Here is a 15,641-nt window from a genome sequence, read left to right on the forward strand (position 1 = left end):
GTATGCAACCGAAACTTTTAAGACGTAAACTTTTAGATTCAATTTTAACCCAATTTAAACAGACAGATTTGATTAAAACCTAAACTAGTTTGATGAACGAAATTTTACATCTGTATTTCTTACTATCCTAGGATAGGGAAGGATCGCCAGAATTAAATAATATATTTTCTTACGTATACTCTGCTTATAAGTGAGATACATTTATTGATTCGATGTGTCCTAGGTTTCTTTTTTATTTATTTTTTTTTTTATCAATGTTTATTATTATTTATTATGGCTGTTTTTAAATCGACTCTTTAATGTGTAACGATCAAACAAACACGTCTATAAATTTTTTTATTCTAATCTACATTTACAGACTTTAGTTGAATAAATAAAAAAATTAAGTATTTGATTAGTTTATTACTAAACGCAAAGTAATTGATATTAGATAAATAGAAATACTGTCGTCATAATGAAATAATATAGAGGCCAAAGATAAGCACACATTCATATATGAAATAATGTCTTGCTGACAATTGGATGATCTATCATCTGTACCCTACCATACGGGGTCTTTGAACCGACGTCAAAAAGAGGAGGTTATCAATAAAACTGTATAAATATCTTTTTTTTTATTTTTTTACCTCAAAACTTTGGGTGGGTGAACCGATTTCGATGATTATTTTTTATTCGAAAACTGGTGCCTCTCAATAAAATTTAGCTTAATTTGGATTATAAAAAAGTGGTTTATTTGTATGTTAAAAATTGGATTTATATTGTATTTTCTTGTGTTTGAGTTTACGCGAGTATTATACATTCTCCCCGTGACCACGCTCGCTGTAAAGTGTTCGAAACGTCGGGTTAATAATATAATGTTTTTAATTTCTATTATATATAGTACCATTTTCTCCTATATACTTACCAACAATAACGTGAGATACGTGCGTGCTCACTATACATAACAGAAAAAGCAGCCTAGTAGAAACTGCGTGACATATAGTCATTCGCTTTCAGGTCATATGTAACCCGCAATATCGGAAACAAAAGCATTCATGGCGAACAAACAACTGTTTTGTTTATCTCTGTGTCTGTCTATATCTAGCCATAGCTTCTATAGCTATATATAACCTAGTTCTTAGTATTGATTATTCAAAAATATTTTAGTGCCCGTTTAACATTTCTATTTTATTAGTTTTTAATAGTGTGTTAATAACGTGCTTTTACTGAATTATATAAACTGTTTTACAATATAACAACAAACTAAAATATAAATTATCGTCATTCTCTAATAGGTTACCTTTTTTTTATAGTGGGGAAATCTTGCATAGATACCCACGGCCCCCGGGGATGGAGCTGTGGGTTATGTCGGATTCTTACCGACCAAAACCCCAATGTGTTCCGTCGAGCCACTTGAGTGAAGGGGCCACGGGAGCTGGTTAACCTCTAATAAGTTACCTAAACGATTTCATCTGTATCTATGATAGGAGGAACTCCCAGAATAATTGTCAACGTTTTTAGAACTTGTTTTAAAATTTTAAAATCATTAATATTGTAACCAGTTGCTAAGTCTAAGTATACTTTAGGATCCGCGTTAAAAGTATTGAATAAGTCGCTGCACGGAGGCGAAACGCTCTCTGAAGTTTTAGAAGGAGTTTTCTTATCTGCCAACTCGAGTCGGATTAGAACTTGCCGACTTAAAAATTGTAAATACTAAATTTACTGAAATGGTTAATAAGTATGGGGAGAAATATATGGTAATCTTTCTACACGATGATCGGTCAATTATATTTTTGCTTATAAACGAGGGCAAACCGTTTCCTTACATAACGCGTTACGGCGACAGTCTGACTAGTTGTGTCGTAGCAAAAAATGTCCTCATAACATTTCTTCATGTCGAAGCTAAATTGATAGACGTTTTGTATAAAATTTTATAAATTGTAATGTAACATATAACGATATATCACGTTATCAATTAAGGTTATAATGCCAATAAATACTTACGATAAATTTTATATATTAAAGATTACTTTGTCTGGGTTGTAAAATGTCGATTGTCGCATTAGGTAATTTGATACCAAAAAGATGGGTGTAAAATTCCTTTTAGTAGCATTATTTGTGAATATAAATTTGGTGTGGTGTGGAAAACATGATATCTATAAAGGGTAACAAATTTTACGTCATCGTCATCTCATACATACAAATAAAAAGATTTAACTCCTTCCGAAATGATTTGTACGTATTACATAAAATTGATCTGCTTCTATTATCGGTTTCAGTTGCTCCGTACATGGCGTGGTTATTAGTAACTATGAAGAGCTTAACATTCTCCAAGAATTAGAACTGGAATTGAATCTAGATGTGTGGCAACGTGGTCTGCCGGGCGTACGTGATGCGGTCGTCATGGTTACCCCAGAGAATCGGCGGGAGTTCTTTAGTGAATTGGAAAGCCATAGTATTCAATATTATGTTCAGTTAGAAGACGTAGTTCAGTGAGTATTTAAGGATGAAATATTGTTTAAAACAATGAGTATTATATAATTTATAAAATAGTACTTGCGTCTTTTAAATAAAAGAGATTTATAAGTCTTTGCGTTTTGCAACCAAAGAGGTCGAATGAAAAAAAAGTTGTTTTTGTTACTGACTGAATGGACTAGCGGTGCGCCGGCTGCATTGTTAAAAAAAGGTAAGCGCCTTCTTATTCTAGAACGGATTTAAAAATATCATTCGATTGCTTTTTTTTTCTCTTGTTATTATCGTGATAAGAAAAAAGTCTATTCGAGTCAAAGTTGGCAAGTATGAAATAAATTTACACAACCCATTCAGTTTATTTTAGAAAGCTTATACTACGCCTGGTTTTGCTGATATCAGCATAAGAATATAGACAAATATTTTGTCTTTAAACCATTATACATATACACTAATTTTAAACAGAAACAGTATGGCGTTCAATTTCATTTCGATTCGTTAACAATCGAAATATGTATCTGCTATAAATTTACCGATTTTCAATACACCTGGAATATTACTTTCACATCACTTTATTATCTGAGCAATTCATACTCCAACGATAAAATGGTTCACATAATTGATACAAAGAATCATTTGTTGCAGAGCGCTCGAAAATCATGAAGCCGACGTGATCAATTACAAAATAAGAAGACGCAATGGCGCGATGCCATTTAATGACTACCCTCGTTACGCTGAGGTAAAATGCTACTGTTGAACTGTTGAAAAATGTTTTAAGTGAAAAGGAAAGAATGGGAAAGAATAATGTTAACAATGTTATAGTTAGCAAGTAACATTGCGATAGTGTGCAATTTCTTGTTAGAGCAATTTACAAATATGTAAATCCATGTATTGCTTTTGAGGAGCAAAATTTATTTCTTAATCGGTTCACAATATACAAAAATGATAATAACACAATATTTTTCTGTACAAATGGCCAAATTCCCAAATAAGATAAAATGACAATAATTTTTTGTCAATTACAAAATCAAACAACCAAACGATTGAACACCCGCGGAGTTAGGTATCAAGTAACAAAACAGAAAAAAACAATCGTATTAAGAACTACCTTCGTTTTTGGGAACCTCGATTAAAAATACACACGAACCTAGAACCTTCTACTTTTTTGGGAAATCGGTTAAAAGTGTTTAATAGATAGTCAACTAACTGACAGATTTTATTAGGAGAAACTTATTAATGTTTTATATAACTACATAATGTTAAATTTATATCAGTGTTTATTGCTTCATTATTATACTAAATATTTAATTGAAAAAGCGGTTGAAAATCTCCAAAAGTATTAGATAAGATCTTAATTAACAAAATGCATTCTTATCCAAAGGACTGGTTTCACTATTACCATTCTAAAGCTATCTATTTAATTAAATTTCATTAAGATCGTATCACTAGTCAAAGAGAAAAGTCGCGACTTACTTGTGCATAAATCACATCTGCAGTTTATATTTTAAGTTTATTAGACAACATATTTTGTTTTCAACCGACTTCGTAAAAATGAGGAGATTCTCAATTTGATTGTATTTTTTGGTGATGTAACAAGCAGAACTTTCAACTGATTGAACCGATTTTGATGATTCTTTTTTATTTGAAAGCAGGTGCTTTCTGTTTGGTCTAGTTTTGAAAATGTCTACTTATTTTACTTTATTACATTAGGTTAGAATTACATAGATTAGGGCAACATTTATTGCGATTTTCTTAAAATAACAATAACTATTTCAGCGTGAATTTTGAATGAAATTTGGTAGTAATGTTGGTAGTAATGCATACATATTTTTTGAAAAAAAAAATGGGTTAAAAATTGAGGGATTTTATTCATATCACAACAATTAAAAGCAAGATAACTTCTTTTAAATACATTTCAGGTTGACGCCTACATGGAGAGAATAGCACGGGAACATTCAAATATTGTGACCATAGTGACAGCTGGTAACAGTTTTGAAGGGAGGCCCATTAAATACTTGAGGGTAATTTTGTTTTAAAGCGATACTTTTGCTTTTACTAGCAAATGAGTTGCTAAAATACCAATAAATATACTTAAATGGATTAAATGTACACACGCTCTGTAGATACAACAAATTTGTCTCATTTATGTCAAACAAGATTTACGTAATTAAATTTATTAATCCTGGCGATCCTTATCAGTGTAATGAGATGAAGAAGTTAAACTCGTGAAACTATTGTACTGTCACCCATCGTAACAAAGTTTTAATTAAATCAGTCCATAAAAAGTGGCTCAAAACCGAGTACCGTAATGATGTAATGTAGAAATGTCTCTTTGACATAGAAATGTATCAAATAAAGGATTAGTGCAAATAAATATGCAATTTGTCCCACTCTTTCATGGAAATTTCGAGATGCAGCACTAATAGGGTATTGTATTTGTATGTATCCATTCATAACCTATCTACATGGCAAATTTCAACCAAGTCTCCTTAGCACAAAATGATTTTTCCTGAATCGCCACAAGGTCCTTTAACTGCAGATACCATATTATCCATTCATTACGCCACACCAAAAACCAGAATAGTCAATCAGGGTAAACGGGGGTAATTGAAAACAATGCTCAATAAACGTTAAATCATCTTAAAAAAACTTTAATTTTTCTAATGACAATATTTTTTTTATATCATATAGTCAAATTTTTATCTCGATATTCTTACGGGATACGGACTTACGCGGGTGAAACCGCGGGGCGTAACTAGTAGGCTATATATGCAAAACGGGCGAAGCCGGGAACTGCTTGTCTGATATATAGATCTATGAATCCATTCCAGATATCAACAACTAACTTCAGAGATACAAGCAAGCCCATATACTTCATGGATGCGGCGTTACACGCGAGGGAGTGGGTCACTACACCAGTCACTCTGTACTCCATACACCGGCTTGTGGAAGATCTGAGCTCGGAGGAGAGGGATCTATTGGAGGATGTTGATTGGATTATCCTGCCAATCGCTAACCCGGATGGATATGAGTATTCACATACTAATGTGAGTTATGAATCTAACGACATTACATTATCATACATGTAGTAATATTTTTGGCATAAAATCAGAGTTATTACACTAAATGGTAGGCCTAATTAAGGCAGATTATATTATGTTTTTATTTGAATGTCTACTTATTCAATTTCTATTGTTTTTTTTTGTATGTGTTCCATAATATAATATCTTTCGTGTTTTCTTTTACAAAAAAGTAGTACCAATGTTGATACTTATGGGCTGTCGGATTTTTAATAAAAAATAACAATTATTAATGATGAATGATTGAACACATTTGACCTATAATAGATTAATTATAATTTTACTCAAGTCCAAGTTTTCCAATTTCAATTATAATATAATAGATAAACTCTGAATTAATAACGCGATTTAAAAAGCGAAGTCCTGTGTCCCCTGGGGTGCCCCCTACTGGGGTATTGGGCAGATGATATACATCTGTTTCACTGATCGATTTTCTCTATGGACAAGTAGGTGATCAGCCTTCTGTGTCCTGCCAGACCGAGACATTTTTTCTTCTGCGTCCCCACCGGGATTCGAACCCAGGGCCCCTCGGTTCTACACTCACGCGTTAATCACTGTAACAAGGAGGCGGTCAATAACGTAATTTACGTTTCAAAATTTAAAATATTTATTTACCGTTTTACAGTTCAGTACAACAGTATCCTACGTGTATATGTGTGTGCAATTACATGTTTATATGTGCATATTATGTGTGTGTGTGATTGTGTTTGTAGTCACACTAATATTATAGGTGTAAAAGTTTGTTTCTTTGGATGTGTGCCAATCGATTTGATTTGATTATGTCAATCGCGCTGAAACCACTGAACGGATTTTATATACAGGCAGAGTATGAGCTGAATTGAGTGATACTTTTTATCACGATTAAAGGCTCCCTTGGAATAAAACAGGAGTCTTGATATCCGGGCGGAGCCGGGACGAGCGTCTAGTAATAAATAAATCAACCGATCACTTATAAATATTATTATTGACACAGGAGCGCCTCTGGCGCCGCACGCGCTCGTACCGTCCCGAGCTCAACGCCACATGCTACGGTGTGGACGCCAATCGGAACTTCGACGTGAACTTCAACACCGTAGGCGTGTCCCCAGACCCCTGTGCAAACACATACCCCGGCCCACACGCCTTCTCCGAGCCAGAGACGCAGATCATTCGAGACATCCTTCTAGAACATTCTGGAAGGATCCAGATATATATGAACATTCACAGCTATGGGAATTACGTTTTGTACGGGTATGGTAACGCGTCGCTGCCTGATAATGCATTGGAGTTGCACTATGTTGGAGCTGCTATGGGCGCGGCGATTGATGCGAAGAAGTTGCCTCAAGCCTTGTATTATTCTGTGGGGAATAGTAATATGGTGTTGTACCAGTCGTCTGGCAGCGCGCAGGATTATGGGCAGGTGAGGATTTTGAAAATAATGAATAATAATTATGATGCTATTGTATTTTGGACAGTAGTGAACCGACTTCCAAAAAAGAAGGAGGTTGTAACGTACACGTTCAGTGATATTTTCGTTGATTGGGATTCGCTATGTTTTTTTGTTTCGAGAAAAATGTCGCAAGCCAATGATTTTGCCAAGCTACCAAAATACAAAGTACTATATACCCAACTAGTAAGGAATCATGTGTCTGTTGCATTTATACAGTAACATTATAAAGATTTTTTTTGTATGTTTGTAACCTTTTCACAAAAACCGTTCGACCGATTTCAAAAATTCTTTCACCATTAGAAAGCTGCAATTTCACTGTGTGACATAGGCATATATACCACGGGTGAGCAGCTAGCTATTTGTTATTTACATATTAATATAATATATCTGAAACAGTAACTAGCGGTCTGCTCCGGGTTCGGTCGTGATACATATGTAGCAATCAAAATTACTTTTAAAGTAGACGGTGAAAGCACTTTTGAAATCGGTCCGGTTCCTGTGAGTAGCGCGATCATACAAAGAAAGTTCCCATCTGTATATCTTAGATATAAAATTTCCGTGTCACCATTTTAGTTACCAAACTCCTCCAAAACTGCTGGACCGATTCTTATGAAATTTTGTGTGTGTCTGAGAATTGGCCAACATCTATTTTTCATACCCTTAAATGATAAGAGTAAGGCAGAACAGCGTTTGCCGGGTCAGCTAGGTTTTAATATAAATATTCTCAAAATTTTTCACACTACATAGGTAACTAAGTATATTTTATTCCACTTTTATTTTTAATGATTAAAATACGATAAGGTCAGATAGTTGAGAGTAATATCAGTAGCTTGTGCCATGATAACATTTTTAATATAAACGTGTTTAAATATTATTGTATATATGTACACGCCAATAAAACGATTATATTACTCGATTATTATCGTAGTCGATGTCTGTGGAATTATCATGAAGCCACTAATTGTTACAACTAAAATAAGTGATAATATAATGTACGACCATATATTTCATTATCACGTAATTTTATTATCAGTCAATATATGTTCCCACTGCTGGGACACAGGCCTCATATGAGGGTTCGGGCCATAATCCACCACGCTGGCCAAGTGCGGGTTGGCAGATGTTACATGTCGTCGAACTTTTGATTGTTGAACATGCCGGTTTCCTCACGATGTTTTCCTTCACCGTTTGAGCAGTGGTGATGTTACACATGCGCAGATAAATTGAAAATTCAATTCATTTCCTGCACACTCGCCCTGTCTCGAACCACTTATCGATATTAAGTCTGAGGTCCTAATCACTGAGCCACCACTGCTTATAAATTTATCACAATTACATTCAGGATAAATCGTTGAAATGAATAATACGGGAGACGATTTCTTTATGTTGTTTATTTATACATACATTTATTATTGTACAGCTTATGTTGCTTATGTTATGCTAATTAGACAAGCGATAAACACATTTCACACATAAATACGTAAATTTTATTGTTTAATTAAATTACTTTCCATACTGACGTTATCGCTATCCTACTAATATTATAAATGCAAAAGTTTCTAAGGATGTGTGTGTGTGTTTGTTGCTCTTTCACGCAAAACTACTGAACCGTTTGCAATTAAATTTGGTACGTAGATAGCTGAAAAACTGGAAAAACATATAGGTAACTTTTTATCCCGATATTCTTACGAGATACGGACTTACGCGGGTGAAACCGCGGGGCGCAGATAGTTATTTCACATGGGGGAAAGAGACCTGGGATCAAAAGGTAGTTAATTAGGTGTATAACTCGCTAAACATGTATCTCTCAACGGTAAAATTATTTCAAATCGTGAGTTTAATAAGGAATGTTTAACAAACAAAAATGAAATCTTTCCTTTTTTGTCATGAGTTTAAATAAATGGAGGTAAATATTAATTTATATATGACAAACACAGCAACTCTAAATGAATAAATAAATGTTTATTCAATACATATACTAGGTCTAATTGAAATTTAATGTTTTATGATATGTTATTTATTTTCAGCTATTCGTACCCTTTTCCTACACTCTGGAGTTACCCGGCTATGCCTATTGGTTCCAAGTACCACCAGATTACATTGATCAAATCAACACGGAAACCTGGGCCGGGATTGTAGAAACGGCGCGTTTGTCCAAACTGTTCTATAGAGCTTCATTGTAATTAGAAAGAAATAAATAAACAAATTGTACTCTGGGAGGCCTGTTTCCCTTTCGTTACCCTTCCCAGTACATTCCTTTATCCCTGTTTGCAACATACATCCACATATGCAAAGGCCTACTTATTCAAATGTTTTTGTGGCAGTGGGGATCCCTTACCATCAGGCGAACCACCAGCTCAGGTACCCGTTTTAACATAAAAGAATCTACAGGTACACGATAACAAACTACAGGTCTACCGTAAATGAATAAAGGCCAGGGCTGTGTGTTTAATTTTTCAAATACAGTTAGAATTGGGGTTGGTAACATATTGATTTATATTTTGTTTTCAGTAATTTTAAAAACTAGTTAGGTTTGTTTTTTAAACGGCAAATGGAAATTATTTTATTTTTACAGGTACTAAAAATACAATCCAAAGAATATAAAAATATGTAATTTAAGAAAGAATTGGTTTATTTCTATAATAATTCTATATAATTGTCTAGTGTTTTTTATGTATTTTCTAAATAAATTACAATAAAATGGAACACACAACGAAATTTTTCAATAAACTCTGAAGTTATTGAATGACATCCCAAGTTCAAACCAAGACCCTACCATTCAATTAATAATTATTATTCTTCGATATCTTCTAATCTTCTGATCAGGGCGGGAGGAAATTGAAAAATTGTCACCGCACAAACAAATATTTGCGCTATCTATTAAAACTTCCGTGGTTATTTATGGCCTTAGGTTCTATTGAATTCTATTAAACTTTCTCAGCATACAAGATGTTCCATTCCTGTAACTTGTACAAGTTTGTCTGATAAATTGGCACGATCATCTGATTTAGAGGAATATTTGTGGAGGTACCGTTTTATTTCGTGACGTATTTTTCGGATTTCGCCAACAAATACGAGATGTTATTGGTAATTCTGTTTGTAAAGTTTATATTGACAAACGACATTATGTATTCTTATTAAAATAGCATTAGATCTTTCGTGAACCTGGGGATAACCGTGACGTCTGAAGGTCTGCTAACTCTTTACAGCTTTAGCGTCTATACAAATTCTTACAGTTTTATGATTGTTTAATAATACTGAAGAATTGGTTTTCTTTTCTGCTTGTCTGATTGTGCTTATCTCAGGTGCAACTGAGCAGATTTGGATGAAAATTGGTACATTGATCGTTTGAGACCTAAGTACGTACAAACGATAATTCTTATCCTGGTAACAGCGACTATGCGGGTAAACCCCCGTGACTGTCAAAGCCACAGGCGGAAAGCTAATGAATAATATAACCCCTTCAAAATACTCAAGTAGAAGGGAGAGTTAATCTAGTTCAGGCGTGAAAATGTGTCGCACTTTTGTGTCGACATAAATAAGGCTGTGAATTAACCGCAATATATCTCATGGGTTAGGCCTCGGGTACATTTCGTACATATTGGTTTTAGGGAAGCCAAAACTGTGAAACACTTTGTGCTCTTCATAGAACTGTCGTATTGTATTTTAAATTTGAATAACTTGTTTTTATTTCTAAAGATAACATTTCTCACTGTTGGTTTCATCCATACCCAAGAAATTAAGATGATACAAACTATTCGACTCTTATTGTGTTATTTAAATTTATTTCACGAATCCTGCCACACGCATATTATAATCAAATTTTCTCCTAACTTTCTACTAACTGTTTTTAGCGTTTCAAAAACATTAAGTCTCTAATTTCAAAGCATAAAAAATGCCTGTAATTCATCTTCTGGACTATCTACCTACAGTCCTCTGTAGAAGAAAATAAAAGTTCATGGATTCGCTATTTTTATTATCAACATGGTTAGTGAATAAGTTATATAAATTAGAGTATAATGAAACTATAGTACTTTATAGTGAAAAACTTCTATAGATAACTTCTAAAGATATTTGATCGTACGTGTGTCACGCCCTTAGACAAATGTGTGTACGGGGTACCTCGATCGACTTACCGGTAATGTACTGCCAAATTAACTTTTGCCAATACGAGTTGCTAAGCTGTATTGGGTGCCAGGTAACGCGGCTATGTTATGAGACTCATAAAAGCACACATTTCGTCGTTTATGGTTACGCAACGAAGCAAATAGGATTCTTTGTTTTTTTGTCTGCTATAACTTCTAAATTGTGATACGTAGATTTACACTTATTTAAAAAGCGAGAGATTTAACCGACTTTCCCAAAAACATAGGTTTTCAATACGACAATACTACAATTTTTTGGGTTTTCAAACGGTTGGCGTGATTCGTTTTATATTTGACAAAACATTGCAATTTAATGAGGAATTGGACTCAGATCTGTGGAGACAGATAATTAAATAATTATGACCAACCTCGTTTTATCTTAGCAGGACCGAGGGAATTTAAAACATATATACAGACTATTGAACGCACAATATTTTGCCCTTTACCAATAAATAAGCTCTGGCAGAATTGCGATCTCACTATTAAAAGTGGAGAAAGAAAGAAAGAAATTTTTCTTTCTTTCTTTCTTACTGTTTAATTCATATTTTAATTTTTTTAATGGAGTTTTTAGAGGCTATATGTAATAATATTGCATGATAAAGGTGACTGTTATTTTACGCGTTTTGTTATAATTACAAAATCCCCCACATTTCTTTACAACTAGAGCAATGAACAAAATGACGAAGCCATAAGTCAGACCATTGATTAGAATCTAGCATTGTAGTTATCAATATCAATATTTTTAATACAATTATCAATTTACAATCAACGAAAAATATAAATAATGTGAATTCGAGGATATAGTATTCATATAATATTGGATGAAATGAGTGTTGTAGATTAAACCATGATAAGATAAACTCGATAGGAATTTTGATATTATCATACAATATTTACTACAGCACCGTCAAAGAATATGGACTATAAAGTATTTTTAACGGTTTTTGTATTAATTCACGCATGTGTCTGTAAGCATGAAGAGTATATTGGGTAAGTTTTTTTAAGTTATTTTTAAACTCGTGTGAAAAGAAGACTTTCTAATATATATTGTATATTATATAATTTACTATGAATTTAGTTTACTGCGTATCATATTTCGTGTAAGTGTATCCCTTTCAAAATTTATGAAATTTTACCTCCTTCCCAAATGGTTGGTTCATCATAGAATAAAAATTGTTATCTACACAGTAATTGGTGGCATTGTACTATACGTATAATGGAATAAAAATGAAACTTCTATGGAATCGAATCCAATAAGTTTCGTTAGAAGGCCAGAAATCATCGGGTATCATTTTGCAAATGTGTGTTCCAAAGGGATCTATCTATGATAGGTGCGTTTTTATATATAACTAGCTGCGTCCTGCGGTTTCACCCGCGTAAGTCCGTATCCCGTAGGAATATCGGGATATAAAGTTGCCTATATGTTATTTCAGTTACCCGCTATCTACGTATCAAATTTCATTGCAATCGGTTCATTAGTTTTTGCGTGAAAGAGCAACAAACAACAAACACATCCTTACAAACTTTCGCATTTATGTTATTAGTAGGATAATGATTTGCCATTTCAAATTGTTCAATCTTGTAAAGTTTTGTATTTGTTGATGATACCTCCTTAATTTAAAAGGCCTAAAAAAAACACAATAATACGGAGTAAATTCGTACAACCAATGTTACAGAGAGCTAATGTAATAATTATCTAAGTCCGTGAAATATTATGTCCTGTGCAATTCGCTCTATTTTTAAGGAATAGCACTAAGAATAGAATCAATGGGGCTCTTATATAGCTGTTACTGTAGGTAAACTGAACTCCGCTGCTGTTGCTGTTAGTTTTAAAATTAGGTGTCTAACAGACTCTTACACAGTTCAATTTGTTTCCTATAGTTGATAGTTGATAATAAATTTCAAAACGCTTGTACGGGTCAAAGTAACTTTGTCATAATAAAATTCCTTTTCATGTATAAAGCGCATTTTCCAGTTTTTTTAAACTATGTTTATTTATTTTACGAATATATTTACATTCATACAAATACGTACTTCTAAAATTCTGTTTTGCATATGAAATAAACAAAGACAAAAATATGAAATTTACGAAATATTTTCAGATCAACGGTGCACGGTGTGGTATTGCGGAATGTAGATGACATTGGACTAATTCGAGAACTTGAAGGAGAACTAGATCTAGATGTATGGAGGGCTGGAATGCCTGGGGTCAAAGATGCCCACATCATGGTCAGGCCACAATATAAGGAGAAGTTTTTAGCGAGATTGGACGAAGCCGGTATTCAGCATTATGTACATAACAATGATGTAGTCAGGTAAGTTAAACTTCTTAGTTGAATTTTAGCATGTGTGGTATTTTTTGTAATTTTTTAATTTTAATAAAAAAAAAGTAATGAAAAGTGATCAACATATACAAATTTGTTTCTTTTAATATAAATTAAAAGAAGGACTTTTCATAAGGCAGAAATCATGTTTTTTACCCGATATTACAGTGCTTCATAAAGAAGTAATGATATAAGAAAGTAATTTTGAATTTTGCAAATACAGAATTAATAAAAAATAGACAATGAAGCACATATTTTTTAAAGAAATATAGATGTTTTAAATTGTAATTTAAACCGAGGTATGGACACTTAACAATTAAAGCAACACCTCGCAAAATGCATTGGTTTAAGAGCAAAAATTATTATCAAAACTAGCTGACCCGGCGAACTTCGCAACGCCATTGACCTTTTTTTTGAAACATTTATCCGTATTTTTTACCTTTTAAACCTTCCCTGGACTATTATGAATGCATCAAGGTCAAAATTATCAAAATCGTCCCGGCCATTCTCGAGTTTTAGCAAGACTAACGAACAGCAATTGATTTTTATATATAAGATAAAATTAATATAACATAAGAAATACACAAAGCATGTTCAAATGTTCTATAGTTAGTACTGGAATTCCAAAATAAAATGTTTTAAAGGAATATAAAGAAGGATCGCTCCAATGTAGTTACGTTCCCTTGAGAGAGCATGTTTGAAGAGCGTTGAAGGTCCGTTTTAATATTTATTCGAAGTCAAATATATTGAGTTTGTGTTCAGAATAATATAATGTGTTTGCACGAGGGTCTATTTTGGCTAGAATCAAAAGTAACCCTTATTTTTGTGTTGAATGATTAGATTCGAATGAGGTAAATTGCTTCTTCGTTAAGATCAAAGTTAAAGCTACTTTTAAGTTTAATAGTATTACGTATTATTTCCTTTAATTTTAATACAAAACTAGCGGTCCTCCCCGGCTTTGCCCGTGGCACATATATAATCTATGGCCTTCCTCATAAATGGGCTGTCTATCAATGAAAGAATTTTTCAAATCGGACCTGTAGTTTCTAAGATTAGCGCGTTTAATCAAACAAATTCTTCAGCTTTATAATCTTATATATAAAATTCTCGTGTCACAATGTTAGTCTCTATACTCCTCCGAAACGGCTTGACCGATTCCTCTGAAATTTGGTAAGCATATTGTAGGTAGGTCTGAGAATCGGCTAACATCTATTTTTCATACCACTAAACGATAAGAGTAAGGCAGAACAGCGTTTGCCGGGTGCAGCTAGTATTAGTATAGATTTAGGTGGGTTAACTTAGCATTTCGTATGGCTCACAGTTTATTTAATATTTTAGAAGTGATGTGGGTGACACAAACATTTTTTAATTAATTTTGTACATGTAATTTAGAATGCTTCGGCACTAATTCGGTATGAGACACAGAGCTGCAGATAATAATGCATATTAAAATCAACAATGACATCTACTAAAAATTGTCGCCGAAATTCTCCAACAACCTGGGATATAAATAAACATCATTAAACGTTTTGATCTCATTAAGAGGCTACCTTATTATGTGCGCAATTAACGTTCATGATATACTATTAAAGAATACAGTAATTAAAGTGTTCACGACCCTGCATCAAGGCTCAGCATCCCGGAGCATTATCTCGGGGAAAGCAGACTATAAACACGAGTTAGTCGTATGTTTATGGACCTTTTATTCACAGATTACATTAAGTTTATGAGGTTACGGAGACTTATGGCGGTTTGATGTTTTGATTTGCCTAAATAAAGATTCTTTATGAAGGTTTTATTTAGGAGCGAAATACATGTCTTGGAATGTACTCAATATTTTAAATTTTTAGTTTTATAACACATTCGTATAGAAAAATTTGAGCATGAGGTAGGAATCGAAATCGCGTCCTTTGCCGAACCATGGCCATGCCACTGACTGACTGATGATTATGTGTCATTGACCATTACCCCTTTGCTTAATATGCCATATGTCCCAAATAAGCCAGCGTGTTTTTTGCTATCATAAAGGTCACAATTTCCAAAAAATTCCCTTCGATTGAATGATTTCCTAGGATATATGGGAAGAATACATATAAGAGTAAATAAATAAATAAAATAATTTTATTTTATAAGTATAATATATACATATACTTAGTCTGGCCATAAATACTGTTACACTTAATTATAAAAAAATATTACATTTGAATTTCGAATC

The 15,641-nt window shown here is 33.3% G+C and overlaps 2 protein-coding genes across 2 annotated transcripts in view; both read left to right on the forward strand.

Moving 5' to 3' along the window:
* Positions 1-1,706: 1,706 nt before the first annotated feature.
* On the forward strand, positions 1,707-9,140 carry LOC119836160 (carboxypeptidase B-like). Its single transcript, XM_038361415.1, has 7 exons — positions 1,707-1,717; positions 2,259-2,471; positions 3,094-3,187; positions 4,368-4,469; positions 5,280-5,495; positions 6,502-6,927; positions 8,985-9,140. Exons 1-7 carry the CDS (start codon positions 1,707-1,709, stop codon positions 9,138-9,140), a joined length of 1,218 nt encoding a protein of 405 aa, XP_038217343.1.
* A 3,261-nt stretch (positions 9,141-12,401) lies between these two features.
* The window catches only part of LOC119836161 (carboxypeptidase B-like), a 7,937-nt gene continuing 4,697 nt past the window's right edge, over positions 12,402-15,641 (forward strand). The window contains exons 1-2 of the mRNA XM_038361416.1: positions 12,402-12,433; positions 13,205-13,417. Of these exons, the coding sequence (XP_038217344.1) occupies positions 12,402-12,433; positions 13,205-13,417 (245 nt within the window). The remainder of the gene's footprint in view (positions 12,434-13,204; positions 13,418-15,641) is intronic.

The sequence above is a fragment of the Zerene cesonia genome, chromosome 23 (assembly GCF_012273895.1).
Source record: "Zerene cesonia ecotype Mississippi chromosome 23, Zerene_cesonia_1.1, whole genome shotgun sequence".
NCBI classification, from domain to species: domain Eukaryota; kingdom Metazoa; phylum Arthropoda; class Insecta; order Lepidoptera; family Pieridae; genus Zerene; species Zerene cesonia.

Bases quoted from the DNA above. Each gene is read 5' to 3' on its own strand.
- LOC119836160 (XM_038361415.1), top strand. The intron at 3,188-4,367 runs GTAAAATGCTAC...AATACATTTCAG, and splicing joins ACTACCCTCGTTACGCTGAG to GTTGACGCCTACATGGAGAG. The intron at 5,496-6,501 runs GTGAGTTATGAA...TTATTGACACAG, and splicing joins ATGAGTATTCACATACTAAT to GAGCGCCTCTGGCGCCGCAC.